Here is a 27,994-nt window from a genome sequence, read left to right on the forward strand (position 1 = left end):
CACTTTTTTTTTTTCCAGCATGCTACAAATGAAAAATGATGAGAAACTGAATTTGTCTGATGGGAATACAGCAAGTAGCCCTTTGAACCCCATTAAGATGTGCCTTAATCATCCCACTGAATGGAATCTGAATTTGACAGCATCTCTAGCAAGCTGTACAGTTCAAAACCAAAATCTCACAAGTGAAGAGAAATAGATTGCAGTTCTCCTTGCACTATCCTTATTTTGTACGTCAATATTCTTTCTGCTGAACAATAAGCATTTACCAATTGATCTTGAAATATTTCTAGTCCTGTGATTTGTCTTTATATATCATTAGCATTAATCACTTTGATTATATTCTTTGTATGTTTTTTACATGTTTTACATCAGACCATTGTGGAATTTTGCAGTACAGATGGATTTTGATGTTTCTCTTTAATGGTATTTTGTGAAATTTGTATGCCCTAAGTTTAAATACATAGTTGTCCCCAATTTTATTTCTGTGCACAAAGTTTTAATATATGACGTACTGCGTGATTTGGAAGTGTAAAGATTCGTGATGATGACCTGACCCATGAACAGTTATAAAGCTGGTGGATACCAACTACCTCGAATTGGTGAAAGGCAAGGGTCTCTCTTAGAAGTATATCATTTTCAACGTTATCTATAGAGAGAAAAATTGATCACAGTTTATCAAGTAGCATGTTTCCATTCATAGAATTTGAGCTGATCAGTTTTCTTTCTCTGTATTTTTAAACCTTTCAAGTCTGTGAGAACAATAGCACAACTGCACATTTACTCTTCAGCAAATGTGTGCCCCTTACAGACAAGAATACTATTTGGTTTCTGTAAGTTACCAGTTTTGAAAGAAAAATGGTAAATGGATTTATATCTACTGATTTTATGGTATTTTAGCCATTTATTTTAAAGTGGAAAGGGATTTTTTCTTTTAAATCAGGATATTCCTTACCTTTAACTCTAAAAGTGCAAAAGCATAGCTTCAGCAATAGCTTTGTGATTGTGTCTAAAACTTGAACAGTAAGAATACTAAAGGTTTGGTGCTTAATTTGTTTTTTCCCCAGCCAGATAAAGAAAGCTTTGATTTGGTGGTCCATGTAAGTATGGTAGTCTCTTTGATAGCCTGGCTATGAGGTAAATGGAATTTAATTTGTGGACATTTTAAGTCCTTATTTCTCCCTACTCCACACACCCCCAAACAAAAATTTTTTAAATGGGGATTTAACAAAAGAAGACTTACATAAAGAATCTGAAGCACAGAAAAAGAGCCAACAGAATGGAACTCACCTATTTTTCATTGTTTATATCACTATCATGCTTTTTGCTTAATAAGCATTCTTTGTAACTTTCAGGCTCCTTTTATATTTTTGAGTTTTATAAAGCGCATATATATGTATGTAATATAGCAATTTGGTTCTAAAAAGCACAATAATCTTCAGCTCCATCTTAGAACATCACTTTAAATAAATGGCCTCTGATAAATAAAGCACAATTATTAAAACAGATCCAAAGTTAGGGCATTTCTATTCTGAATAATAAAGAGAAAAGTCAATTAACAGATGGATAAGAAAAGGTGTTTTGTTGGGTGTTGCCTGAGGAAAGGGGACTGATTTCATACAGTACATTTCATAAGTTAGGCAAGTGCCAATTTCAGAAAATAAGTTGATAATGAAAAAATAACGCCCATAAATTAGTATGTAGAGGACTTCCTGTCACATTATTTTCCCACTAGTATTTTTTATCCACAATAGTATTATGCCAAAAAAAAACAGAAAGCAAGTATATGATTAAAATGTACATGTGAACATCTCCCCAGCCCAGGGAACAGCATCATTTTAGGAAAAGAGATTACCCATTCAGACAGCATATCAAAAATGTGTTTAGTATAAGAAATGCAAAACAAAATCAAAATGAGAACTGTTGAACTTGGACGATGAGGACTCTGGTTCATTATACTAGCCCTCCTCCCTGAAAGTGAGCTCATTTCTAGCAAGTTTGTGGTACTTCACTTGCCCTTGGGGTGTTGTTTTTTAAATGTGTTCTGAGATTGGAAATGTGTTCATCTGTGTTTGATCTGCCATAAGTTTCTCAAATGCAAACCATTAGCTAGTTACACTTAAAAGTTGCCCACAATGCCATGATTTTAAATGTGAGAGTTCATAGGCATCATCTGGAAAGCCAGTTTAAAAACCAGGTTCCTGGGCCCACTTTGGATTCTGATGGAATCCCTGTGACTGATGCAGATGGCTTGTGGAGCGCATTGACAGACGTGTCCTGATGCTTTCATACAGGCCAAAGTCACGTGGAATCACATGGCAGAAAGTCCTATAAGACATCAGGCAAAATTTTTCTAATGTTGACACAAGGGTTAAGTTTATTAAACAAAGAACTAAAATAATTGTAAAAGACATTTGTAAAAGGACTCCACCTCCATCATCTCTTCGCCTAATTTATATCTTCATTGAGAAGTTGCTCCAAGTTCAGTTTACTTTTTGCTAGTGCTGCTGTTTTGGCTCGTCTTGGTAATCTCATCTTCATTTCTGATTCTGGCTCTGGAACTTCATGATCACTAAACAGATTTTGAAAATACACCAATTTAAATACAAGCTTTAAAACCACAGTTTATTTGTAAATAAAACGTTTTTTGTTTCTGACAGTGTGTAATTGATATCCTGATTCCAGTAAGCTTAAAACTAAAATCTCAACCAAAACCAAAACACTTAGACTGGCTATCCAGCAAACTGAAAGTATGGGAAACGTAGCTAATTTCTTTTTATATCTATGTGGAACCTGGTGTTATACATAAGGAAAAGGAAAAAAAACTTTTGTAGTGAAGGTTGTTGTTAAACAGGGACCATAACAACTGCCCAAAAGAGGGTTTTTTTGAGAATTTAAGAAATGGAAGAAAAAAATTAAGTTCTTTTGATTTAGGCAATAAAATCCTAAAACACTGTAAACAGCATGTTTCCCCAAAAGATTTTTAAATTTAGTCAAAACTTAATCTGAAAGTATATACTGAAAGTATACAGTTTTACCAATGAATAAATGAATGCAAGAGAGCTACAACTGTTGGCTTCCAACAGTGGCTAATTGGCAGAAACCAAATATAAGCCCTATACTAATATACCCAAATTATAGGCAGAATTATTCTGTAAGTATAAATGTAGAGAACCCAAACCTAAATCTCAAGAGTTGCTAATTCAAGATTAGAGGAGTCATATACACATGACCATGTAATTAGAAGAATACATGGAAATATAAATTGAACGAACATATTAAAGATGACTACCTAGAAGTAAAGGCCATGCCAACTAATAGAAAAAGCAAATAAGCCATAGGAAGTCAAATGCTCTTGATAGTGGAGTCCAAGACATAGCCATGTATGGTTTTCACTGATTATCTTGTTATCTGTTGAGTTTTTCTGTCCCAGTAGAAGCACCATACAATTTTTTTCTACTTCTAGACCCAAAAAAAAGTAGACCTCTACATACTCTACACATGCATAACATACCTTGCCGAGTCAGCCTCAGAAGTCTGTCGTCTCCTGCTAATCCTGGCTGCAGCTGTCACTTTTCTCCGTCCTTAAAGACAGTTTGTTATCAAAATTATCAATTGCTTAATTGTTTTTAATCTATTTCTGGGCTACCTAAGTCCTTTATTTTCCCTCTTTAACACATTTCCTCCTTGATACCAATTATCAACAGAGAAAAGGAACTTAAGATTAAAATTTATTAATTTATTAATTTCTTTTGTAAGCTCTGATAATAGGCAAGGGGAAATTAAGTTATAAATAGGCAAGTTTCAGTTAATAATGAGGAAAGACGCATGTGAAAAACATGTTATGTAAAGAAAGAACCTCTATTATGCTTATAGTACAGTGTATGGAGAAGCTAATGAAAATTAAAGCAGAAAGGTAGGAAGGTTAAGCCCATAACAGGTCCTAAAGAAACAGAACTTGAATCAATAAAGTAATGGCTTCTTGGAAAATATTCAAACATAAACATGGCCAATCCAAATATGTTCTAAAACATATTTCAGTATAAAAATTAATCTTCATTGTTTTTGGAAGTTGCAAAAATTCTACTTGCTAGAAATTTACAAGGTTAAGAAGACAAAGGTTAGCCTGGGATGCTCCCCATTTATAACAATACATTTTTAAAAGTTTGAGCTGTCAGAAAAAAGGTGGTAGTCTAATGGGATAGTATCTAACTAAAAGCAATCTTATTAAAACTATATTTTTCATATGATTATTTGGTTGAAATTTGTAAACCCTACTTTTTCATGTGAGACTTGTTGGTTTTTCACCAATAAACCTTACGTATTTGCTTTTACTTCTAATGTAACTATCCCCAAGAAAATATCCAACAATATGGGACTAATTTGGGACACCCAGCAATTAGCACTTAATTAACTGACTAGCTACAAAATATTATGGACAGATTTTATTTACAAAAATATAAAATGCATAAGAAAAAGACCTCAAAAACATTTTCAAGGATTAAAATAATTGTTGGCTCATGGGTGGTATTATTAGTGTTCTTTATATTGGTATGCTTGGATGTATTTCCTGATTTTCTGTAATAAGCATGCATTGCTTTTGTAATAACATAATAAAACAATAAAAAAGTCTTGAATTACAGATTTTTTCCCAAGTGATCCCCTAATAGTCAACATTTACATTATTCCAACAAGTCCCCTAATGGATATCCCTTGGGAAATAAATTATGTTGGGGAAAAATAAAATGGGGAAAAAAGGAAAACAGAAACTCAGAAAAATACTAGGCAAATAAAAGGTACAAAATTGCTTAACCATATAAAGACTAGAACATAACTAATAATATAAAATCATCACTGATCATTTACTGATAAAAATCACCTTAATCCAAATAATCCTTTACAATATGATCTTTTGCATCATATTTCATACCAAAGCACTTGGAGCAACACTGACCATCTTTTAGATGACACAGCAAAACCTAATTATCAGCTGAAAGAATTAAAAAGCAAAGAATACCTAAGACATTTTTCCCTATGGAAACAAAGATAAGGAAACTTGCAAAGTAAGTAGTTCATTGGAAAACAAGCTTGGAAAGTTGTATTATAAAATTAGTTAATCCGTGCACTACCTCTGACAGTCTTTCGCTGAGTGGATTTTGACGCTCGGGTTGCTTTTACATCCTTGAGAGGAGTTACACATACTTCTTTATTCTTTTCTATTATAGGAAATATGCAACAATGTAAATAAAAAATAGCCTCATGAAATACTTTAAATGGTCTAAGTCAAATTTTCATAAAACAGAAATCACAACCAGCCCCATTAGCAGCTATTGAAAATTTATCATAAATCAGTGTTCCAAAAGATGTGAATAGTGGCAAGTAAGCAAAACTCCCAGTCATATGGTGAAAAATGTACACCAAAAAATTGTAAAAGTAGAATAAACACTTAGCAGTTATATGCTTTCCCAAGGTGATTAATTAGAAAAATTTCCTTTTCATTTCTGAAACCCAACCACATGTTATAAGATAAAAAAATGTGTCTCAGTAAAGATGAGAAGGACAGAATCTTATTCAGGTTAGTTTGCTGTTACCCTCTTCGTTTTCACACACAGTCGTGGTTGTGCTGGCATCCTGTGCTGCCACAGCTTGCTCATCACAGTCTTTATTTCCTTTTTCTAACTGCATCTTGATTTTCTCCAAAGCTCTCAGACATATCCTGTCTTTTACTTGCTATAATAGAAAACATTAACATTTTTTAAATACAGCATTTTCTAATCTTGCAAAAAAGCTGTATGCTGGTATCAAGTTGTTTTAAGACATTCTAAAATTCTATTAAACTATGAAGAAAATATTTACTTCAAATGAGCAAAGTCACAGTATGCTAACATGTATAATTTTACTTTGATAAGAATATATACATAAGAGTACTTAGAAACTACTTTACCTCCAGAATCTCATTCAACAGAACCAAAAGATCTTTAGCAAGATTGGTACTGAGTTCTAAAGAACTCAAGGCTTTTGTATAGACCCGAATTTCTGGTGAACATGGACATGTTAAGATCTCATTGCAAATTTTTATAGCCAAATTGTCATGAACTGTTAAGGCCTGGAAACGCAAGAGAAAAATCTTTGTAAATTGAAAATGGCATGATTATACTACAGTCCTACACATCTAACAAACATTTCCAACTAATTATCTGCCATCATCCCAAATGCAAAATGTCTAAAACCAAATTTAACATATTTCTTCCCAGAAATCTCAAGATCAAAATGTATCTTCTATTCAAGGCATCAGAGGGATTATTTTTTAAAAAAACAAAAAACAGTGACCTGCATCCTAATCAGCCCTACCATCCATAGGCTGACATATTCACACCCACCTGATAATCTGGGGAATTCTTGGCCTTAGGATGCAATCCACTTGGTCTTGTCAAATCTACCAGTAACTCAGTAACATTAGTGATATCTATTTCAGCTAAAGGAGAAGACGCAGGGGCATTGGCCAGTGTTTGCAGAGTTGGGAAAAAGGCTTCTTCAAAACATTCCTGATTAGTCCTATTGAAAAACAATTTGAAAGTATACTCTCAAAGAAAAAGCACATGATTCTTAAAAATATCTATATATATAAAAGCCTAAGTGATCATTACGACCGGTAGACTGAACACTATGATGCGCACTGACCACCAGGGGGCAGGCGTTCAATGCAGGAGCTGCCCCCTGGTGGTCAGTGCACTCCCATAGACAACCTCCCACGGCCATCTAACTTCCCACAGTCCCTCACCCCAGCCAGCCCCAATTGGGCCCTATGGGGTCTGGGCAAGACGGCCCGATAGCCGGCCAGGCTGAAGGACCCCACCCATGCACAAATTCGTGTACCGGGCCTCTAGTATCTATATAAAAGCCTAAGTGACCATTCCGATGGAACAACTGGTCAACCAGTCACTATGATGCACACTGACAGCCAGGGGGCAGATGCTCAACGCAGGAGCTGCCCCCTGGTAGTCAGTGTGCTCCCACAGGGGGAGCACTGCTCAGCCACAAGCCCGGCTCACGGCTGGGGAGCATATCTGTCATGGCGTCGGGAGCCTCTCCTGACCCTGCGGCAGCACTACTGGGCAGTGACAGCAGGCGCAGCAGGCCGGGATGAGTGCAAGCGGCACAGCGCCTGATCCCGGCTCAGGCTCCTCCCTGGCTGCCTGCCACTTGGTGCACAGCTACATCCCTCAGGGGTTGTCCGACTGCTATTTAGGCATGCGGGAATGGGGGGCCTAAACCAGCAGTCGGACTTCCCCCGAGGAGTCCTGGATTGCGAGAGGGGGCAGGCCAGGCTGAGAGCCCCGACCCCATGAATGAATCCATGCACCGGGCCTCTAGTATTATGTATAAAATTCATCCCATCAAGTCACAGTGCATTTTAATCTGGAAAGAACCAAGTAATTCAGGTAGATAAACTCTAGTAAGTTCTTATTTCACCACTTAACACTGAAGAAAAATAAACAAAACAATACTATAGATATGATCCTGGGGAACGTGAATTTAACTTCAAATCAGATTCTGACTCAGTGATAGGGCTGAATAAATACCTGCTTGCATAAGCAAACATGGGAAAGAACACGCCTAGACAATGTCGAAGTCGAACATCCTCTTCCGTCACAGGATTGTACCATAACAAGATAAGACGAGACAAAATCCTGCTGCTGACCAGCAGCCCAGAGAACATCAGCTTGGCTAGTCCTTCTGCAGCTCCTGTCCTGAGTTCAGACACCTAATAAAAATGATTTTCATTAAAAGAAATGTTTTATTTGTATTTCCTTTTAAGCTTTAAAATGTAGCCTGTCCTACAATATTTTTATCTGAACTATCCAAAATCATTCATGTTATTATGAATTTGTTAAAGGCCGAACTATCAAATCACAATAATCAAAAGGTAGTGAACAGCTAAACTCTTGGTGGCATGTATGTAAAATGGAATATTGTTCTGCTATAAGAAGAAGTACTGACGCAAGCTACAACATAGATGATCTTCAAAGACAAGCTAAGTGAAAGACACAAAGTCACATACTGTATATAATTCCATTTATATGAAATATCTAGAATAGTTACATCTGTAGAGACAAAATGCAGATTCATGGTTGTCAGGGGCTGGTGGGAAGGGAAATAGGCTAACTGCTTAATGGGTTAACTTTCCTTTTGGGATAATGAAAACATTTTTTTAAAATTAGAGGTGGTGCTTGTACTACATTGTGAATGTACTAAATGCCAATAAATTGTTCAAGTTAAAATTGTTAGTTCATGTTATGTCAATTTTACCTTAGTAAAAAAAAATCAATATTTCTTAAGACTCTTGGGGGAAAAATATTTTAAGTCATAAATCACAAAGACAGGGAAAAAGATGAAAATATGAATGCAACCCCTTCCAATAGCCATTTCATTTTTGTTACACTGCAGTTCTTGGCACATGGAATTTGATAGCAAGGAGCTAGGTATACTGGAAGTGAAAGTAGAATTTAATTATGACAGTCAAAAGGCAAAATTTTTAAATGTCAGCCAAGTTTAAACTGTAGCCTAAACATTATAAGGAACATAAACATACATGCTGAAAATGACAATTCGGAATAACAGGGCTGTGATGATTTCCTACCTCGCTATCTAGGAAATCAGAGAGAAGTTTCAGAACATTCTTGGCTGTAGCAGTCACTTCTTCAGCTTCTTTTGACTCTTGCTCTTCATCAGTGTTTATTTCTACACCTTCACTTTGAACGGCTTTCACTTTCTTAGTTGTAAATGGTTCAATCCCAAATGTCATCAGTTGGTCAAAGATTGCCTTTAAAGCACTCATTTTTATTGTCACATCATCAATTTGCAAAACCTAAATTGAAACAGCCCCCAACAAAAAAAGGGAATTCAGTAAACTTTGGTTATGCTGCGTAAAATTAACATGTATCTTATTTTCTCAGTCTAATTTCAGAACGGTGTCAAGCCTACATAGAACATTTTTCAAAACCAATTGAAATTTCCATTTTTTGGTTATTGTTTTTATTTATTTGTACCATAAGTTATATTTTCTTCAGAAGAAGTTCATCTTCAGTCAAAAAAGTCTGGAACTAGTGTCAGGCTGAATTATATTATTTGTTCCTTTTATTTTTTTAAAAAATGTTCAACTCTGATTTTCTCTTCTTAGCTAATTTCAGATTTCATTAACAGTGAATTCCATTTTCAGTGAACTGGACTGGAGGTGATCTGGAAAGCCTGGCAATTTGTGTGATCTATCCTGATATAAGAAAACTGAATTCCTACATAACAAATCTCACAACCATGACAAATAGAGCTGAATATTTCTATTATAAAGAGATTTACTATAATCTTTAATGACTTAAGTTTTGGTGAGTGATAAACTGCTTGACTATATTGATTACTTTTAGAATGTACAAAATTTCACATGTAACTCATCTTATTTCATTTGAATACAGCATTCACAAACAACGTTTTTAATTTAAAAAACAGTTATTTTATTCAAGCAAATATTAATATCAAATGCCTGAAAAAGTAAGTTTAGAGATCAAAGTTGTTTAAATTAAAATAAAACTTTAATTCCATGACTAGGCTGCTCTTGACTGGTTTGATTTGAAAGAAGTTAATCAAGTCTTTTTCACTACAGAATATTATACAGGCGCAAACAGAACCAAGGCTCCCACAGCGCACTCCTCTCTCGCTCTCTCGCTCTCTCTCGCTCTCTCGCTCTCACAGAGATGACTTAGTATTAAATCACTACAAAATACTCCAGGACACTCTTGAGCATTAAATTCATACTCCATTTTTTCTGTCTGAAATGACCAAACCACATTATTATTATTATTACTGATATTATGTCAACAAAAGTTAAAAGGATCAAAATTCACATTTCCTCTATAAAGGTCAAGTGAACATAAATATTTTTTAAAGAGTTCAATGGTATTTCCTTTGCTGCCGTACTAGAAATTTTGCATAACTGTCAATCTCCTCTATCAGGGTTCCAGCTTGACTACAACAACTTACAATTTTTCGCAGCATTCACAATGGTATATAGGACCTTTTAAAGAATGTTTTACCTCAGTTTTAGAGCCAAAAAGAACTATTTCGTAAGTTAGACATAAATGAACCCTTCACTATCAAATGTTCTACTAAGATTTTTTCTTTCACTTCAAAAAGAAAAAAAATGCAGCCCCTCTTCTGGGTATCTATCCAAAAAATTTGAAAACATTTATTTCCAAAGTACATGTACCCATTTGTTCACTGTAGCACTGTTCACAGGGGCCAAGACATGGAAACAACCAAAGCATCCTTCAATAGACAACTGGATAAAGAAAATGTGGTACATATATACAATAGAATTCTACTTAGCCATAAGAAGAGATGAAACACTGCCATTTGCAACAACATGAATGGATCTTGAGAATATCATGCTTAAGTGAAATAACTCAGAAAAAGAACCATATGAGTTCACTCAAATGTGGGATATAAAACTGAAAGCAACAAATGAACAAGAAAAATAAACAAAAATTCATAAACACAGATAACAGTATGGTGGTTACTAGAGGAAAAGGGGGAGGGAAGGTTAGTAATGGGTAAATGGGGTCAAATATATGGTGACAAAAGATCTGATTTTGGGTGGTGGACACACAATGCTATATACAGATGCTATGTCATAGAATTACACACCTGAAACCTATATAATTTTATTAATCAATGTCACCCCAATAAATTTTTTTTAATTGTAAAAAAAAAAAAAAAAAGTAATGACCAGAGTCAATCTAACACTTCAAGACCCTAAACTCCTAAAAATATAGGAAACTGAAGTCGAGAATTTTCTGTTCTAATTTCTTAGCAAAACCTCTTTAAAAATGTACAATTTTATTTCCTGGTCACCTAAAAGCCATTATATTTCACAACAGTAAACAAGAACTTCCTTTAGAATTACTAGCAGAATCACTGATGCCTACTGTACTATATATTGTTTATTTTTCATTGTATTTTCTCTTCTAAAATGTACCACCCTATTTTATTTTTTTCTAAGCCTAGAATAATGCTGGGCATATAACTTGCACTCAATAAGTATTTACTATATGATTAATTTTAAAAATCCTTAAATAACTGACATTTCACCCCTTTTCTACAGAGATGTTTGAATAAGAAAAATCAAAAGATAAAAATTGAGTCTCTAAAAGTCACCATAATCATCATTTTCAATAATATTAAATTTAGAGTACTAGCATTATCATCACAGATTCTGAGTATATTAGAAAAAGCAATCAAGATTTTGTCACAAGATAAATCCTACCTGTAAGAGCAATACAAAGTGTTTACTTGCAAAATTCTGATTCTGTAGTCCACAGCATCCCAAACATAAAACAGCCAGATTTCTTACTACAGGATGAACACTTATTATTCCAGGAAGAATCTAAAATGAATTAGAGGTTATAATTTTTACCAGGACAAGAAGTTTACAATATAAAAAAAAAAAAAAAGTTTACAATATTATATTAAAAACGTTCAAAATAATTTTTGTATGATTTTTGTATACCAACATTTCCATATTAACTCAAAGAATTCAATTTCCAATTGAAAAGGTAAATATTAAATTGCTAAACAGAAGAATACAGCCCGAGTGAAATAATCTGATCATGAGATTCCTCCTCCTCCACCTGCTAAAACTTTCTCAATGGCTTCCCAATGCTCAGAGACCGAAGATAAAAGTCCTTAACGTGACAAATGAAATCCCTCACTGTGAACTCCTCCTCAGTAGCATCTCACTGCTACCCTTTGCTCTCGCTTATTTCATTGGTCTGATTGTGATGCCTCCCACTCAGTGCTGTCCAGTAGAACTATAAGGCAAGCCACGTAAGTCATTTGTAATTTTCTAGTAGCCATATTAAAGTAAAAACAAGTGAAAATAATCTTAGCATGTTTTATTTTAGTCAATATAGCCCAAAGATTATCATAAATCATGTAATCAATACTTAAAATTTAAGGTAATTTATAGTCTTCAAAACCCAATGTTTTAATACTAATAGCACATCTCAGTTTAAACTAGTTTTTAATAACCACATGTAGCTGGTTTATATACTTAAAATCTTTAGGACCATTCAATTTTGTGTTCTTTCTTCCCTCACCATTGTATATATTTACTACTTCAATTACTACTAGACATGAAGTATGCAAGTAGAACCTTAAAAGCATCACTTTTCACTGATGACATCTGCTTCACTAAAAATAATAATAAATTCTAATGGTTTAATAGAATCTAGTTTTAATCAAAAGCTCTAAACTGTTATAAACAATAATTGGTCTTCTTTGCTGAATTAAGAAACTCATGACAACCCAAAATCTAAATTTTAGATCACATTCATTAGCTGTTTTTCACTAATCCCAAATAAAAACAATTTTGGGAGAATCCTGGAAGAACTTAAACACATTCAAAATTTGTTTGGATGAGTACACAACTAAAAAAGAAGACTCCACAGCTGCAATGTCTAAGACTGTAGCCACTAACCACATGTGACTACTGAGCCTTGAAATGTCTCTAGTTCGGACTGAGATGTGCTCTTAGACTTAGTATGTCAGCACAGAATTTAAAATAGCTCAATAGTTTTAATACTGAGTAAATGATGAAGTTATAATATTTTGAGTAGATCGGGTTAAAGATATTAAAATTAATTTCACCTGTTCCTTTTTTATTTTTAAACATGGCCACTAGAAAATTTAAAGTCACATGAGGTTTATATGATATTTCTATCAGACAATGCTGTTCTAGATTCTTGCAGTATTTATGTCCCTAAGCTCAGTAAAATGGAGATTACCTATGAAGGGCTACTTTAATAAAAAGTCTCTTAAATATATAATAAATAAAAAAAACTCCTTTCACAGGGCTCACCATGTATCTTTTCCTACTCTTACTATATAGCAAGATTCCAATACGTAAAGGAATTAAAATATTCAATATCTCTTCCCAGCATAAATTAATTTTTTCACAATGTTTAAAGGAATTAACTATATACCAGATCCTTTAATCTTCACAATATTATTGCAACCACTGCATTTTTTTTTTTACCATTTATATTTACCAGATATTTAAAATGGTCATCCTTTCATTCCTTTAAACCCCAGAGAAAATTTTACTTATAAAGTGAGGAAGGAGTGCACTAAAATAAAGCTTCAAAGGCCACCAACATACCAAAGACTCGATGATGCCGTTCATGGTTGCGCTTATCCCTGTTGAAGTAGACATCTGTTTCAACAGTTCATAACACAAAATAAGACACTTCTGTAGTGTCTCAGCATCATTCTAAAAATGAAACACAATATATTCAGCATTAGTATGTGCCATGACCTTTCAGTGCATGGGACAACGCTCCAACCAATTGAGCCACACCAGCCAGGGCAGAAGAAGACTTTAGCACATGAGGGGGCAAATAAAGTCCTAGCTACAATAATTAAAGTTAATTAAGGCCTCTCAAAGTACAAAATAGAAAGGAACAGGAGGGGAAAAAATATTTTAATATTAATTCATGGTACTGTGAAAAAGCCCTCCAAAGTAAATATATTCTGGCAGCTTTCTGGGTTTAAAAAAACCAGTTTAGTTGAGATAAATATCAGCTGAAATTTTGTATAAAGAAGTTATCTATACCTTCTCTATATGGACTTCTTTAATTTCAAGCTGCTCTGTCTCTTTCAATAGGTTTACTCTGGCATCTTCTAATGCTTTTATTTCTTCTTTTAACTCTGATGCTCGCTTAAAATCCTGTAGGGTAATGCAATTTTCCAAAGCTTCTTTTGTCTCAATAAGTTTAACTTTTATCTCAGCCATCTAGGAAAGATATAAATTGATTGTGTAAATACCAAACAAAAACTATTAATATGAAAATCTGTAGCAAACTGAAGAGTACAATATAACATCTCAATGTCCCAGAAGTTAAGCCAGGCATATACAAAGTTGTAGTCTTCCTGAAATAGAGACCTGCAAATCTTTCTGATTAACATAATCTGACAACATTTTAGATACTCTTATAGCTTAACTAGAGAACCAGTACACGAAATTCGTGCACTCAAGGGGGGTTTCCTCAGCCCGGCCTGTGCCCTCTCACAGTCCGGGACCCTTAAGGGGATGTCTGACTGATGGCTTAGGCCCGCTCCCTAAGGGGAGCGGGCCTAAGCCATCAGACAATCTTAGCACTGCCGTGGAAGCGGGAAAGGCTCCCGCCACCGCCACTGTGCTCGCCAGCCGTGAGCCCAGCTTCTGTTTGAGCAGCACTCCCCCTATGGGAGCACAATGACCCTCAGGGGGCAGCTCCTGCCTTGAGCGTCTGCCCCCTGGTGGTCAGTGCGTGTAATAGCGACCAGTCATTCTGCCGTTCGGTCGATTTTCATATTAGCCTTTTACTATATAGGTTAATCAATAATTTTACCTTGTGAGAACAATTCTGAAAATGTACAGCAAGAGGGAATAAAAGACTTGCAGAACTACATTACTAGTATATTCAAGCATTTCTTTAATTCATAAGAGATTTACCTTGAGTTCTTTCTTTCTTGCATCAGCTGGATCAATTTTAACACCAACAGTAACAATGGGTGCCCGAATCTCTGAGATAATTTCTGTAACCTGGTAAGTAAAGTTATAATTCAGCATACATGCTGTAATATATGCTCTATTTCAGAAAATGACATACAACTCATTAGTATCCAGAATCTCTTGAAAAATAAAGCAAAATATACAAGTAAAAATGGTACACATTCTATTTGCTAGACAATTTTAGAAAAAAATTACCAAATACATCGGACTAAAAACTAATTATTATGGAAGATAACAGGCACACAGATACTGAAGATTAAGTTCTCAAATAATGCTTGAGAAACAGAAAAAATGAATATTGTGCTTAACCTTAGGTAGCATAAAACTAAAATTCTCTGCTTAAAATTTTCACCTCCCTCCCTTATTCAGTTTCATGGGAGCTAAATATAAGAAATAGAATACTCTTATTGTTCCTCTGGATATACAATGCATAAATAATAACAGCATAACTAAAGACTTTCCTTTCAGAGCTATTGGATTTAGCCAATTCAGGAAAAGGCTACATCCCAAATGAGGGTACTTAAGCAGACACTGGATAACCACTAACTAGGAATGTCGTAGAAGGGATTTATGTATAAGTATGTATTTATAGGAAGGGGTTGGAAAAGACAACCTGTGAATTAACTTAAGATTTTACAAAAAGCAATAATAAAGGTCTGTCTTTTTTGGCTACCCCAGAGAAAATAACACTTGGCAACAGTAATATTATACTAACATTTAGTTCTGTATTTACAAAGCAGTTCATGAAAGGTAGGTTTTATTGTTATTCCATTTCGCAGACAAATAAAAAATCTTAATTAAATAACTTGCTCAAAATCACAAAGCCAGAAAATGTCAGAGGGGGCTTGAACCCAGGTATGTGTAACTTGAGCCAGCTCTCAAATACTCTAGTGACCATGCCCAAAGTCACCTCTTCCCTAACCGGCTGCATTTCAAATTGATACAACACAATGGTAAGTATTCTAAGAGGAGGAGATATTTTGTGTGTGTGTGTGTGTGTGTGTGTGTGTGAGAGAGAGAGAGAGAGAGAGAGAGGTTTGATTTGATTTGAGAGAGGACTAAATTAAAAGTTAAAGACAAAGCAAAAGTACTGAAGGAAAAAAAAAGACAATCCTCAGTCATTAACCAAAACCTCATAATTTTATCAACAATGAAGAAAATTACTTACAATTTGTGTTCTCTTATTATCATCTATAATGATGTGGAGCAGTCTCTCAACAAGAAAAGAAATTAGGGACATTGGGGTTGTGGGTATAGTAAGAATCTCCTGTAAAATGGCCAGCAGTCGTTTCCTGCATTCAAAAAGAACTATTTTAATTTAAATATGACAGCAGAAACACATTTTATCTCTAACTCTTCTCCTCTTCTGCAGACTTAAATCACATTTGTCTCAGTTCTTTGTTACATTTATCACTATAGACAAAAAAATATACGGAGATTTTAGATCAAAAATTTATGTTCTGCAAACAAAATCATAAATGGCCTTATAATCTTTTATAAATCAACATAATGAAATGACAAAATACCAGAAGTGAATAAAACCTTTTAGATAGTATTACTAGCCCTGTCATGAAGACAAATATATTTTTATGCATAAACCTGCAATTTCATTGATTTATTCTAAAGAAATTGAATTAAGACCTCATAAAATAAAATTTAAAAGTAAACAAAAAAATAAAGACTCCTCCTGAAAAAAAAGACCTCACATATTTTATATGCACACACACTCCAGGGGAGGGAGGAGACAAGGAGAGAGAGAAGAGTATGCTTCCTTTTATATATTACATATATATGAGGAGAGAGAATACTTTTTTTAACATGTTAGAGAACTAGGATAAATACAGGGGTGGATAAAAGTAGGTTTACATTTGTGAGTACACAAAACAGTTTATTCTTGTATTTTTACTGATTTTCCATAGGAACAACTGTAAACCTACTTTTGCCCACTCTGTATATTTAATTATATTATAACAAGGCTATATTTCAATATAGAATTAGAACAAATTCAAACTACAGTTAACATTTAGACATACCTTCCTCCTTCTTCATTAGTATCCAAAGACTTGATAATTAGAATCAATTGCTGACCTACGAACTCTTTTGTCATCAAATGTCCAATGTAAGAAAAATCATTTCTGCATTCATCATCAACAACTGGAATGCTCTGAATATAACTAAAACAAGAAAAGTAATAAATGTAGGACGTATTAAGAAACATTAAACAGCTCCCCATTAGGTGACGAGAGTCTTTTTTTCAGTTCACAGTAATCCAAATATATGGATGTTTATACCATGTGGTACTAATTTGGTTTACAGAGTAAATTCCATGCTATCATCCTGAATTTTTTTGCACAGAAATTTATTGACTTGAAGCAAAAGAATTTGAAAACTGTATTTTCATTGAAGATTCAAATTTACTATGGGAAATTTTCAAGCGGTACATATTTTAGTTCTCTCAATCTGATAACTATTTCAATGTCAACAGTATTCTCATATTTTTAATCTTTTTATTTTTCTATTATACTTGATATTCAGTATTTTATATTTGTTTCAGGTATATGTCACTAGTATTCTCAATTTTAAAGTTCTGAATCCATTTTCCAAAATCCAATTTCATAAAGAGCTGATCTTCCATAATCCCTAATTAACCACTATTTTGTTTAAAAGAATAGTAGTAATAATAATAGTAATTACACAAGCAATCCATGAATACAATGACCTTTTAAAAATCAGGAAAATACAGACAGCTTCATGAATTTGTATTATCCTTGCTTGGGGCTCTACTAATCTCTGTATTGTTTTTATTTTAGTGTAGGTGCTACTGAGTAGCACCATCAATTACCCTTGAGTAATTAACTCTTCTTGCTACAAAATGCCTGAATATATATTCTTGAGACTATCATGAAACAATTTTCCACTTAATTTTATTTCTTTACTTGAGTAAATTAATCCTACCTAGTAATTTTGCTCCAAAAAGAAAAGCATTCTATTTCTTTTTTTTTTTTTTTTAGAGAATTTTTGTGAGTTTGAGACAAACTGACCACAATTGTCAGGAAGCAAAATCTCAACAGATTGAGAGAGTGCTCTCAAGCATTCTATTTCTTAAGTATTCTTTCAATAATAATTAAAATACAACTTTTAAAGTTTTCTTTTCTGTAGGTAAAAAAAAACACAAATTGACTGAAGTTATTTCAAAACTCACAGATTAAATGACAAAGGAAATATAAGTAACCACGCTCTATACATGTTAATATGAACTAAGAATTAATCAATTTGTGAAGCAGTCTTTGATGAGGTTTCCCCTGTTATTTAAATATTTAACATTTTCTCATATTTTTAATATATTCTATATCTTCTATAAGCACTTATTTCTTCTATATTAATACATATTACTAAGCATTACATCAAACACATTTCTTTTGGAAACATTTCAACATGATCCAAACAGCATTATAATGAATATTCTAACTAAATGTTAAAGCCTGAAATAATTACCATTAGTAAATTTACACATGTTTTTCATGATGTTACTATGAGCTCAAACTGTTAAGTTTTCATATTGGCTCACATTTAAGATATTTGTCCTGAATTTAATATTTTGCATATGAGACTCAAATGCATTTAGAGCTTTGTTCCCTAATTTATATGTGAGACCTTTATAATCAAAAGCAGAATAGTATGTTTTATGCAAAGAAAATTCAGGTCTATAATTCATATTATATAGAAGCTTTTATAAATGCATCAAAAACGTAAGGTTAAAAATCTACACACCAATATTTATGAAAATATATATAATCTTTGGCCCAGCAATTCCACTCTGGGAATCAACCCCACAAAATCTCAAACATACATAAAAATGTACAAAGAAGTTTAACACACTTATAACATCAGTGAAAATTGTAAACACCTATAAAATGTCCATTAACAGGGGAGTAAATTCAAACGACACTACCACATTATGGAGTGATAAGCTGTTAGGACTGTGATATATTTATATGCACCAACATATAATGATCTCAGACACCAGTAGTTAAAAAAAACAAAAAAAATTATGTATAGTGCGCTATATTTTAAAAAAGCATTTCTGCATTTAGTATACATGTATGTAAATGTAGAGAAAGGTTTGAAAGTATATACCCCAAATTGTTTAGTTGTTAACCCAAAGAAATCACTGATTGAGGAATTAGCAGATAAAAGAGGAAATTCCACATTTTTATCATATACATATGATACTGTATCATATACATATACTGTATATCTGTATTGGAATTTTGACAAAAATGAATTCATATTTTATTTGTATAATTTTAATGCGAAATAAATAAAATTAGAGTAATTTAAATAATTTAAGGAAAAAAATTTGAAAACAAAAGCCAAACGCTTACAGTCTTAAGTACTGGCCACAAATGCTACCCTGTCAGTTGGAAAACTATGGCCCATGCATGAGATACAGCCTACTGGTTTTTTTCTATAGCTTGCAAGCTAAGATTTTTTCATTTTTAAATAGTAGTTTAATATATGTGAAAATATATACATGTGTAAATATATACATGTGAAAATCAGATGAAATGCAAATTTCAGCATCCATAAAATCGACAAAAGTGTTACCGAAAAACAGTCACACTAATTCATTCTCTCTTGTTTTTGCCTGCTTTTGCGCTGCCACAGTGAAGTGAGTCATTGTGACAGAGACAGGATAGCCCACAGACTCTCACATATTTGCTATCTGCCACTTAGAAAAGGTTTCTAACCAATTTCAGAGTAACACATCATCATCAATTTCATGGAAAAATGTACATAATCACATCTTAAGTTTTCAGGAAATATCCCTAAACATACTGACTTTACTCTTTCTTCAGAAAGACTCAATGTGCATACCTATTTATCTCTGTCTATCAAAAAAAAAATGGTTTTCAACTTATTTCCAATCAAGCCTGCCTTTGAGGGAGGGAGCTGAGAGACTGACATGGAGGCAACACAAGTACATTCCAAAGGAAAAATTTTTACCTGAGTAAATACTCTGCAAATATCACAGGCTCTGGCAAAATCTGCTCTAAAAATTCTTCACCTTCATCTCCTTTTGACCTCAAATATTCACAAAGGACACGCCAATACAAAGCATTTTCAGGAGTTAATGTTTCCACTGGAATCAATTTCCTTCATTTAAAAGGGAGAAAATAAAAGGAAGCATGATCTTAATATCCAGTTAAAATTTTGAACTGAATATAAAAATAGGAATAAGAAGCAAACTTGATTTGAAACCACTATCCTTTTAAACTGCAAAGTCACTAAGTTATCACAAAAAAAGAATGAAAATATTTAAACAAAAAAAATAAATAAAAATCAAATGAGCAAACTATAGGATGTATGTTGTTCAACTTTCCATGGTAGGTTAATGCAAAAATCAAAGTAACAAAATAAACAATAAAAAATGCAGCTAAAATGCATATAAGCCTATCCAATGGACACAGACACCAGGGGGGTGAGGGCATGAGTGGCGGGGGTGGGGAGGGGAGGTAATGGGGGGATAGGACACATATGTAATACCTTAATCAATAAAGGGAAAAAAATTTTTTAAAAATGCAGCTAAAGTAGTCTATGAAAAAGTAGTGAGTTCTTACACAAGGGAGGAAAAAGGGGGGTAGGAGATGTCCACCAGAGTAAAAAAAAAAAATAAGAGGGATAAAGAGTATTGATGCAATTTGAAGTAATGGGGGAGGGAACTAATTTTCATTATAGAAGTTCATCAGTCTCACATTTCAAATAATGAATAGTTTATATACCTGTCATCATTATTTTTACAGATTTCTGCCAGTTCATTAAGAGGAGTCACTGAAAATAAGGCATTGAGAACAGAGACTGCCACTTCAGAAGAATTTTCCACATCCAACCGATGAAGCAACTCTAATATATTTCCTTCACTGAAACGCAGCCAGCCTTGCAGAAGATGCTTTTGTGTTGCTTGTTTCACAGCCTCTGTTAAGTCATTTGAAACATAGATGAACAGAGGCTCCCTCTAGCTTCCATTTCCTGTATTTTGTCTATTTTAATTAATTTATCAGATCAGTGCTAACATAAAGTTAACATTTACAATAAAAATAGAAAGAAACTAAGAAGCAGAATAAAGCATGCCAATGAAAAAAACAGAAGTACAATGATATTGTGAAAATCACCATGATGCCCATTTCTGAATAAAAATGAGAAGGGCTAGAATCAAATACACAACCATTATCACATCTTGTATTCTTTCTTCCCTGGGTCCAGTAAGCTTCAGGTCTTAGTCTAGACTACATAATACTACCTATTATTTCACTTGTTAACTGACTTATCTATTACACATGTGGCTATTTGCAGTAGTGAATCATACAAGCATATACCACTGAACAAACCTATTAATTTTTAAAGTCATACTAATCATTAGTCCTGTAACATAAAAATGTTTTCAAACTCAGGTTTTCTTGCTAGAGCAAAATTAAGCTACCTTAGCCTTCTTACACAGATTGGAAATTTAAACTAGATTATTCCTCATCATTCCTATAAACAGACTCTCTAGTTTTAAGAGGAAGAGGAAAAAACAAACAACAAAAAAACCTAAGAAAATTATACTAGTACTAGAGGCCCAGTGCACCAATTCGTGCACCAGTGGGGTCCCTTGGCCTGGCCTGCGGGGACCAGGCCAAAACCAGCTCTCTGACATCCCCCAAGGGGTCCCAGATTGCGAGAGGATGCAGGTCAGGCCGAGGGACCCCACTGGTGCATGATTGGGGCTAGGGAGGGACCGCAGGAGGGCTCCAGGATATGTCCAGCCCATCTCGCCCAGTCCCAATCAGCCGGACCCCAGCAGCAAGCTAACCTACTAGTGGAAGCGTCTGCCCCCTGGTGGTCAGTGTGCATCACAGCAACTGGTTGAATGGTCAAACGGTCGGACACTTAGCATATTAGGCTTTTATTATATAGGACAGTGATGGCGAACCTATGACACGCATGTCAGAGGTGACACGTGAACTCATTTTTTTGGTTGATTTTTCTTTGTTAAATGGCATTTAAATATATAAAATAAATATCAAAAATATAAGTCTTTGTTTTACTATGGTTGCAAATATCAGAAAATTTCTATATGTGACACGGCACCAGAGTTAAGTTAGGGCTTTTCAAAATGCTGACACGCCGAGCTCAAAAGGTTCACCATCACTGATATAGGATGACCATTCCTGACTGTTGTTTCTAATGCACAGAAAACATTCATATCAAGATACCCACAAAGGGGATAGATAGCATTTTTATTTTATCCTCACCCAGGGATATGATTTCATTCGATTTTTAGAGGGCAGGAAAGCAGGAGGGAGAGAGACAGACACACACAGAAAGACATCAATCGGTTGCTCCTCCACCCCCACCCCACCCCCAACTCCCTGGAGAACTCACAACCTAGCTATGTGCCCTGACTGGGACTCCAATGACAACCCTTTTTGTGTATGGGAGGGAGCTCCAACCAACTGAGCCACCAGACCAGGGCAAGATAGCATTTTAATAAAGGAGAGTTGAAAAAGAGATCATGCCCTATTTCTGATATAAATTAGCTCTATAGCCTTAAGCTATAGTTTCTCCATCTGTAAAACACAGGAAAACTGAAACAAGCTTTGTTCCTTCTAAGTATCAAGATCTCTAATTTTAGAAAATGTTTTATATACAATACACCAAGATGAATATTTACAGGTTGTGGAGATAATAGGCTTATTTGACTTAATTTAGGAAACCTGTCTCCTAAATTTTTTAAGTCTGAACTCAGAATCTACAAAAGTTTTGTATATGAAGATGTCTATCTTACCTGCTCTGTCATTAAGACCTTGTTGAAGGAGCATTACTCTCTGAGCAATGGACATGGCTCTCATATGAACCTTTTCACCTAAAACCTTAAAGAGATAATATTAAAACGGTCATTAAACTCAACATAGTTTACATTTCATAACTAGCAATAACACCTTCATCTAAGAAAATGACACAAAAATCTCCAAAAAATTAATATTTGGTAATACAGTTAATGCAATAAGATTCTACTTAAATTACCTATGCTCTCCGAACATAAAAAATCTCAATTAAAGAAATCATTATTATTTGCCAAATATTTTTCAAAGTATTTTAAAAATATGGCTTTTTGTCTTTTAAGAATATGCCTACAAGAGATATTGAACTTATTTACCTGATAAGCCAGCTTTCTGACAGCCTCTTTCACATCCTTGGTGCGTCCTACAATTTTTGACAAAGTCTTTGCTGATGGTACAATACATGATAGCACTGCCCTCCTAACTTCTGGATTTGAATCATTTTCAATCAAAGTAACATATGCTAAAAATAAAACAATATATTTTAGTACATTAAAGAAATATTTCTTTAACCACAGTCATATCGCACATTTTGATATTGCATAGTATCTTTAAAATGATAAAAATATCACTTTTTAGTCTGACATATTTATTCTAGCTTAAGATTTTCTTCTGTCAACTTCCCTTAATAAGGACAGAATAGGAAATTACTCAATGGATTGAGCATGAAGGCTAAACCAAAAACAAACAGCCTTACAGAACATGGAAAATCCACCACCAGGATTATGTCTCTGCTACTCTTCAAGATTTAGAAGAATGTCTAGTATAGTTGGCAGTTTACTTTTAAACTAATATGACTTTATGAAGAGCCATTACTATTTTGATTTTTAATGAGTTCTAAAAAGAAATAACTTCTGGTTTTACTCGCCAAAACAAAATCCATTCCTGAATTTAAATATGTATTTACCTCTACATCTCAAATTTTCCCCAGGTTCATAATCAAGTACGTGTTTATTAAACGTGTTACACACTATTATTATGTGTACCATTTCACACCAAAAAATATCCACTATCACTGGTTATCAAAATTGATTATAAAGCTAGTAAGAGGGACAAAGAGAAAAATGAACAGAAGAGTGCCCAAAATATACCTAGGCTATCTTTATGAGCCCAGAAGTAGAGAAAGATTTCTTAAAGATAAAAAGTGCAAAACAGCCTAAACCAGTTTGGCTCAGTGGATAGAGCGTCGGCCTGCGGACTGAAGGTGTCACAGGTTCGATTCCGGTCAAGGGCATGTACCTGGGTTGTGGGCACATCCCCAGTAGGAGATGTGCAGGAGGCAGCTGATCGATGTTTCTCTCTCATTGATGTTTCTAACTATCTCTCTCCCTTCCTCTCTGTAAAAAATCAATAAAATATATATTTTTTTTAAAAAAGTGCAAAACATTAAAAGAGTGATAATTTTGACATTGGGAATTCTGTCCAACAAAAGACATCCCCAAAAGAGTGAAACTATAAGCCATCTAAAATAGGAAGAGATCTACAATTCACAGAATAAAGAATTCCAATAAGTCAATAAGACAAACCAACAGAAAAATAGGGAGAACACATTAACAGGAATTATATAATAGAAGAAATACTGGTTGTTAATTTCCAAAAAGATACATAACAATGACATACTAGTATATCACACACCCAGATAAATAAAAAATTTAAAATCTGACAATACTAAACATTGGAGAGGATATAGACCAATGAAGACTTTTATTGGGACTATTAATTGGTACACTATTTTACAGAACACTTGTATTTTGTCTAGTAAAGCTGAATGCACATATATACCCTAGGAAAACTCTAACCTGTCCACTAAAAACCACGTGTAAGTTCATAGAAACAAGTTTTTTAAAGCAAAATAACCAAAAACTAGAAGGTCCATCAGTATTGGAAATAATAAACTGTGTTATGTTCATACCACAGCATTCTATAAAACAGCAAATATACAGATCAACATGAATGAATGCTACAATTAAAAATAAAGAATACAGAAAAATATAGTATGACACATATAGCATACAAAATGATAGGCAAAGCTTAACATTATTTAGGTATGCACATGTAGTTAATTGTTTAAACAAAAAGGAAAACTAATATGGCTTTATGAAGAGCCATTACTATTTTGATTTTTAATGAGTTCTGAAAAGAAATAACTTCTGGTTTTACTCACCAAAACAAAATCCATTCCTGAATTTAAATATGTATTTACCTCTACATCTCAAATTTTCCCCAGGTTCATAATCAAGTACATGTTTATTAAACGTGTGTTACACACTATTATTATGTGTACCATTTCACACCTAAAATATCCAGGATAATCATTATCTCTGAGAGAGTGATGTAAGTGGGGTGGGACGTAAGTTAGATTCCAAAGTTATTGATAATGCTCTATTTTTCTAAGTTGGGTGGTATCTTCTTGGGTGTTTTTTAAATATATTTTTATTGATTTTATTTTTTAAAATATTTTTTTTATTGATTTTAGAGAGGAAGGGAGAGGGAGAGAGAGATAGAAACAGCAGTGGTGAGAGGGAATCATTGATTGGCTGCCTCCTGCATGTTGGACCAAGCCCACAACCCAGGCATGTGCCCTTGACCGGAATCGAACCTGGGACCCTTTGGTCCGCAGGCTGATGCTCTATCCACTGAGCCAAACGGGCTAGGGAGGGTTTTGTTTTTTCTTTTTTAATCATTTATATTCATACTAGAGGCCCGGTGCACAAAATTTGTGCACTCAAGGGGGAAGGGGGTCCCTCGGCCCGGCCTGCACCCTCTCACAGTCTGCGAGTCCTCGGGGAATGTCCGACTGCCATGGAGGCGAAGAGGCTCCCGCCACCACTGCTGCACTCGCCAGCCATGAGCCTGGCTGCATGGGGCTCCCTATGTGGGAGCAAACTGACCACCAGGGGGCAGCTCCTGTGTTGACAATCTGCCCCCTGGTGGTCTGTGCATGTCATAGGGAGCTGTTGAGCGGCCTTAGCATATCATTAGCATATTACACTCTGATTGGTTGAACAGCCGACAGGCGGATTAGACACTTAGCATATTAGGCTTTTATTATATAGGATACATGTTTATACTTTCACATATATATAGTTCATAATAAAAAATTGATCTACTGATAATTTAACAAAGTCAACAAAACTGAAAAAGAATTTAGGTAGCAACACATACCATTAGCCACTGGGCATTCATCATCTTTGGGATCCTGAAGTCTTGAAAGAGCCAGAACTGCCTGTATCCTCACATTTGGAATTTTATCTTTCAATCTAATAAGCATGGCTTCATTAATCTTATCAAACAAATCATCATCAATCTGGGCATTTTCTGGCATATTTCCCAAGAGTTTGTTTATGAGCTGGCATACTCTAAATCTAACAGCATTGCTGTTTGCTTCATGAGACTGAAATGGATACAAACCAAAATGTAGTCACATACCATTACTAAATAATCACATATCATTGAACTCTGTATGTTTAGAATTCAAGAAATTACAATTCAATACTTGCAGAAAAACTATGTTCCCTTGATCCACATGCATACTAAAAACATATAAATTCTCAAAAATACAGTCTGAAGTGTTTGTTAAATTAGAAGAGCATATTCCTCTTTGTAGGGAACTCTTACTTTACTTCTAAAGTAGAGGACTCATTTAAATGTATGGAAGAACTGGTTTAGAGAGGTCATTAAAAATTTAATGCTGCCAAAGCCGGTCTGGCTCAGTGAATAGAGCGTAGGCTTGTGGACTGAAAGGTCCCAGGTTCGATTCCGGTCAAGGGCATGTTCCTGGGTTGCGGGCACATCCCCAGTGGGAGATGTGCAGGAGGCAGGTGATCGATGTTTCTCTCTCATCGATGTTTCTAACTCTCTATCTCTCTCCCTTCCTCTCTGTAAAAAATCAATAAAAAATATATATTTAAAAAAAAAATTTAATGCTGGTGTTATTTTAAAAGTCCACCTTTTATAGGGCATTGCAGGGGGGGGGGGGAAATGATGATGGATGGAGGCATGATTTGGGGTGGTGAACACATAATGCAGTGTACAGATTTTGTGTTGCACAACTGCGCACCTGAAACCTGTATAATTTTGTTAACCAGTGTCACCCCAATAAAATAAAAATTTTAAAAAGGTCCACCTTTTTATCTTAACAACAGTTTTAGTGTTTCCTATAAAAAGCAGATTCCTTTACAGGCATTTTGTCATTTACCAGGTATGTCAATCTCTAAAATATACAAACTCCCCTGGCCCTTTTAATAGAGTAAAATTTTCTGCAATTACTTCCCCCAATTTCTAGTTTTCATAATACCTTTAGCAGAAAAGTACACAAGTAATTTAAAAGTCCACCGTCCTCCTCTTCATCGGCTTCCACATCTGACTGGTGAAATGAAGTAACAAACTTGGCTGCAAATTCTATCACCCTCTCCACAACCGGCTCACGTTTGTAGACCACCATAGCATACTTCAGGTAATGCACGAACTCCTCGTGAAAAATTGTTTTATCCTCCATCTGAAGCACAAAAGAAACCTTCACAAACTGCACTGATAAAATCCTTATGTTACCAACATTACTCTAAGAATGCTCAATGCATGAGCCATAACTCAGACAAACTGAGTCATGTGGAAAACTCTGCATTATCCAAACCATCGAAAGGGAAATAAATGTGTATGAATTTCTCTCCTGAGAAATTAAATACTTCTCCGGGGGGGGGGGGGGAATCATGACTTTTGACAATGAAAGGGTTCCTTCCCCCCGCCCCCCCCCGCACCCCAACACCGCCCCCCCCCCCGCACCCCAACATCCTTTCATTCTCAATATGCCTGGGTACCAGTTTAGTAAACATATGCTTCGTGAACTCAAGATCACCAGTGGCTTTCATGCTTGATCCTATTTAGCCTTCCTGCTGCGCAGAAACTTGCTTTTGCTATAACTTTCACATCTGTCTCACATCTTCAACTCCTATTAGATTGACTTACAATGTTTCTTGGACCCCCCCCCCCAAAAAAATACTTTATTTCCCCGAAATTCATTGTTCTAGTCTTCTCACGGCTCCATTCAAAACAAACAAGTGTTTATACATTTATAGCAAGAGCCAGGCCCTGATAATGAACTTGCTATTTGGCGATTTGATTCCATGTAACCATGGGGAGAGGTGGGAATGGGTGGAGTGACGGTCGGCGGGGTGAACCGCAGCTCGGCATCCACCCAACACAGGTGCCAGGTCGCCTCGGTGCCCGCAAACGTTTCTCTCCCATGTTCGCCGCCTACAAAGGATAACGGTCCGCGCCGGAGGCCGCTGGGAGGGGGGGTGGGGGCGATCCCCGCAGGACGCGAGGTTTAAGGAGGTGGGGTTGGCAGCGCGCCGAGTCCGGAGGGGCCTCGGGTCGGTCGGGCGCGCTTACCGTGCGGTAGGTGCGGCTCAGCGCCACCACCAGCTTCGCCTGGTTCTGGTGCGGCTGCTGCGCCAGCTGGAAGGCCTCCTTAATGGACAGCAGCCTCTTCTCGGCCCCCATGGTGGCG

At 35.1% G+C, this 27,994-nt stretch overlaps 2 protein-coding genes across 6 annotated transcripts in view; one reads left to right on the forward strand and one right to left on the reverse strand.

Moving 5' to 3' along the window:
• The window catches only part of LOC308524245 (ligand-dependent nuclear receptor corepressor-like protein), a gene marked incomplete at both ends in the record, with an annotated part of 150,258 nt that extends 147,607 nt beyond the window's left edge, over positions 1–2,651 (forward strand). For 2 of the 5 annotated variants that reach the window (XM_081098488.1, XM_081098481.1), the window contains one exon: positions 19–1,760. In XM_081098488.1, coding sequence (XP_080954614.1) covers positions 19–196 — 178 coding nt within the window. Of the gene's footprint in view, positions 1–18 lie in introns of all 5 variants that reach the window. The other 3 variants (XR_013996393.1, XM_081098480.1, XM_081098489.1) reach the window with 3 other exon arrangements.
• NCAPG (non-SMC condensin I complex subunit G) lies at positions 2,353–27,987 on the reverse strand (the record flags this gene model as incomplete). Its single annotated transcript, XM_081098580.1, has 21 exons — positions 2,353–2,569; positions 3,512–3,581; positions 5,127–5,213; positions 5,589–5,727; positions 5,942–6,103; positions 6,378–6,552; positions 7,581–7,762; positions 8,639–8,866; positions 11,315–11,434; positions 13,208–13,318; positions 13,661–13,840; positions 14,543–14,632; positions 15,771–15,894; positions 16,636–16,776; positions 19,610–19,759; positions 20,386–20,578; positions 22,431–22,515; positions 22,803–22,948; positions 25,651–25,879; positions 26,783–26,983; positions 27,877–27,987. The coding sequence occupies 21 exons, from the start codon at positions 27,985–27,987 to the stop codon at positions 2,446–2,448; spliced, it is 3,048 nt and encodes a 1,015-aa protein (XP_080954706.1). The 3' UTR covers positions 2,353–2,445.
• Between the last annotated feature and the right edge of the window lie 7 nt (positions 27,988–27,994).

This window comes from Myotis nattereri (genome assembly GCF_964212035.1).
Source record: "Myotis nattereri genome assembly, chromosome: 1".
Lineage (NCBI taxonomy): Eukaryota > Metazoa > Chordata > Mammalia > Chiroptera > Vespertilionidae > Myotis > Myotis nattereri.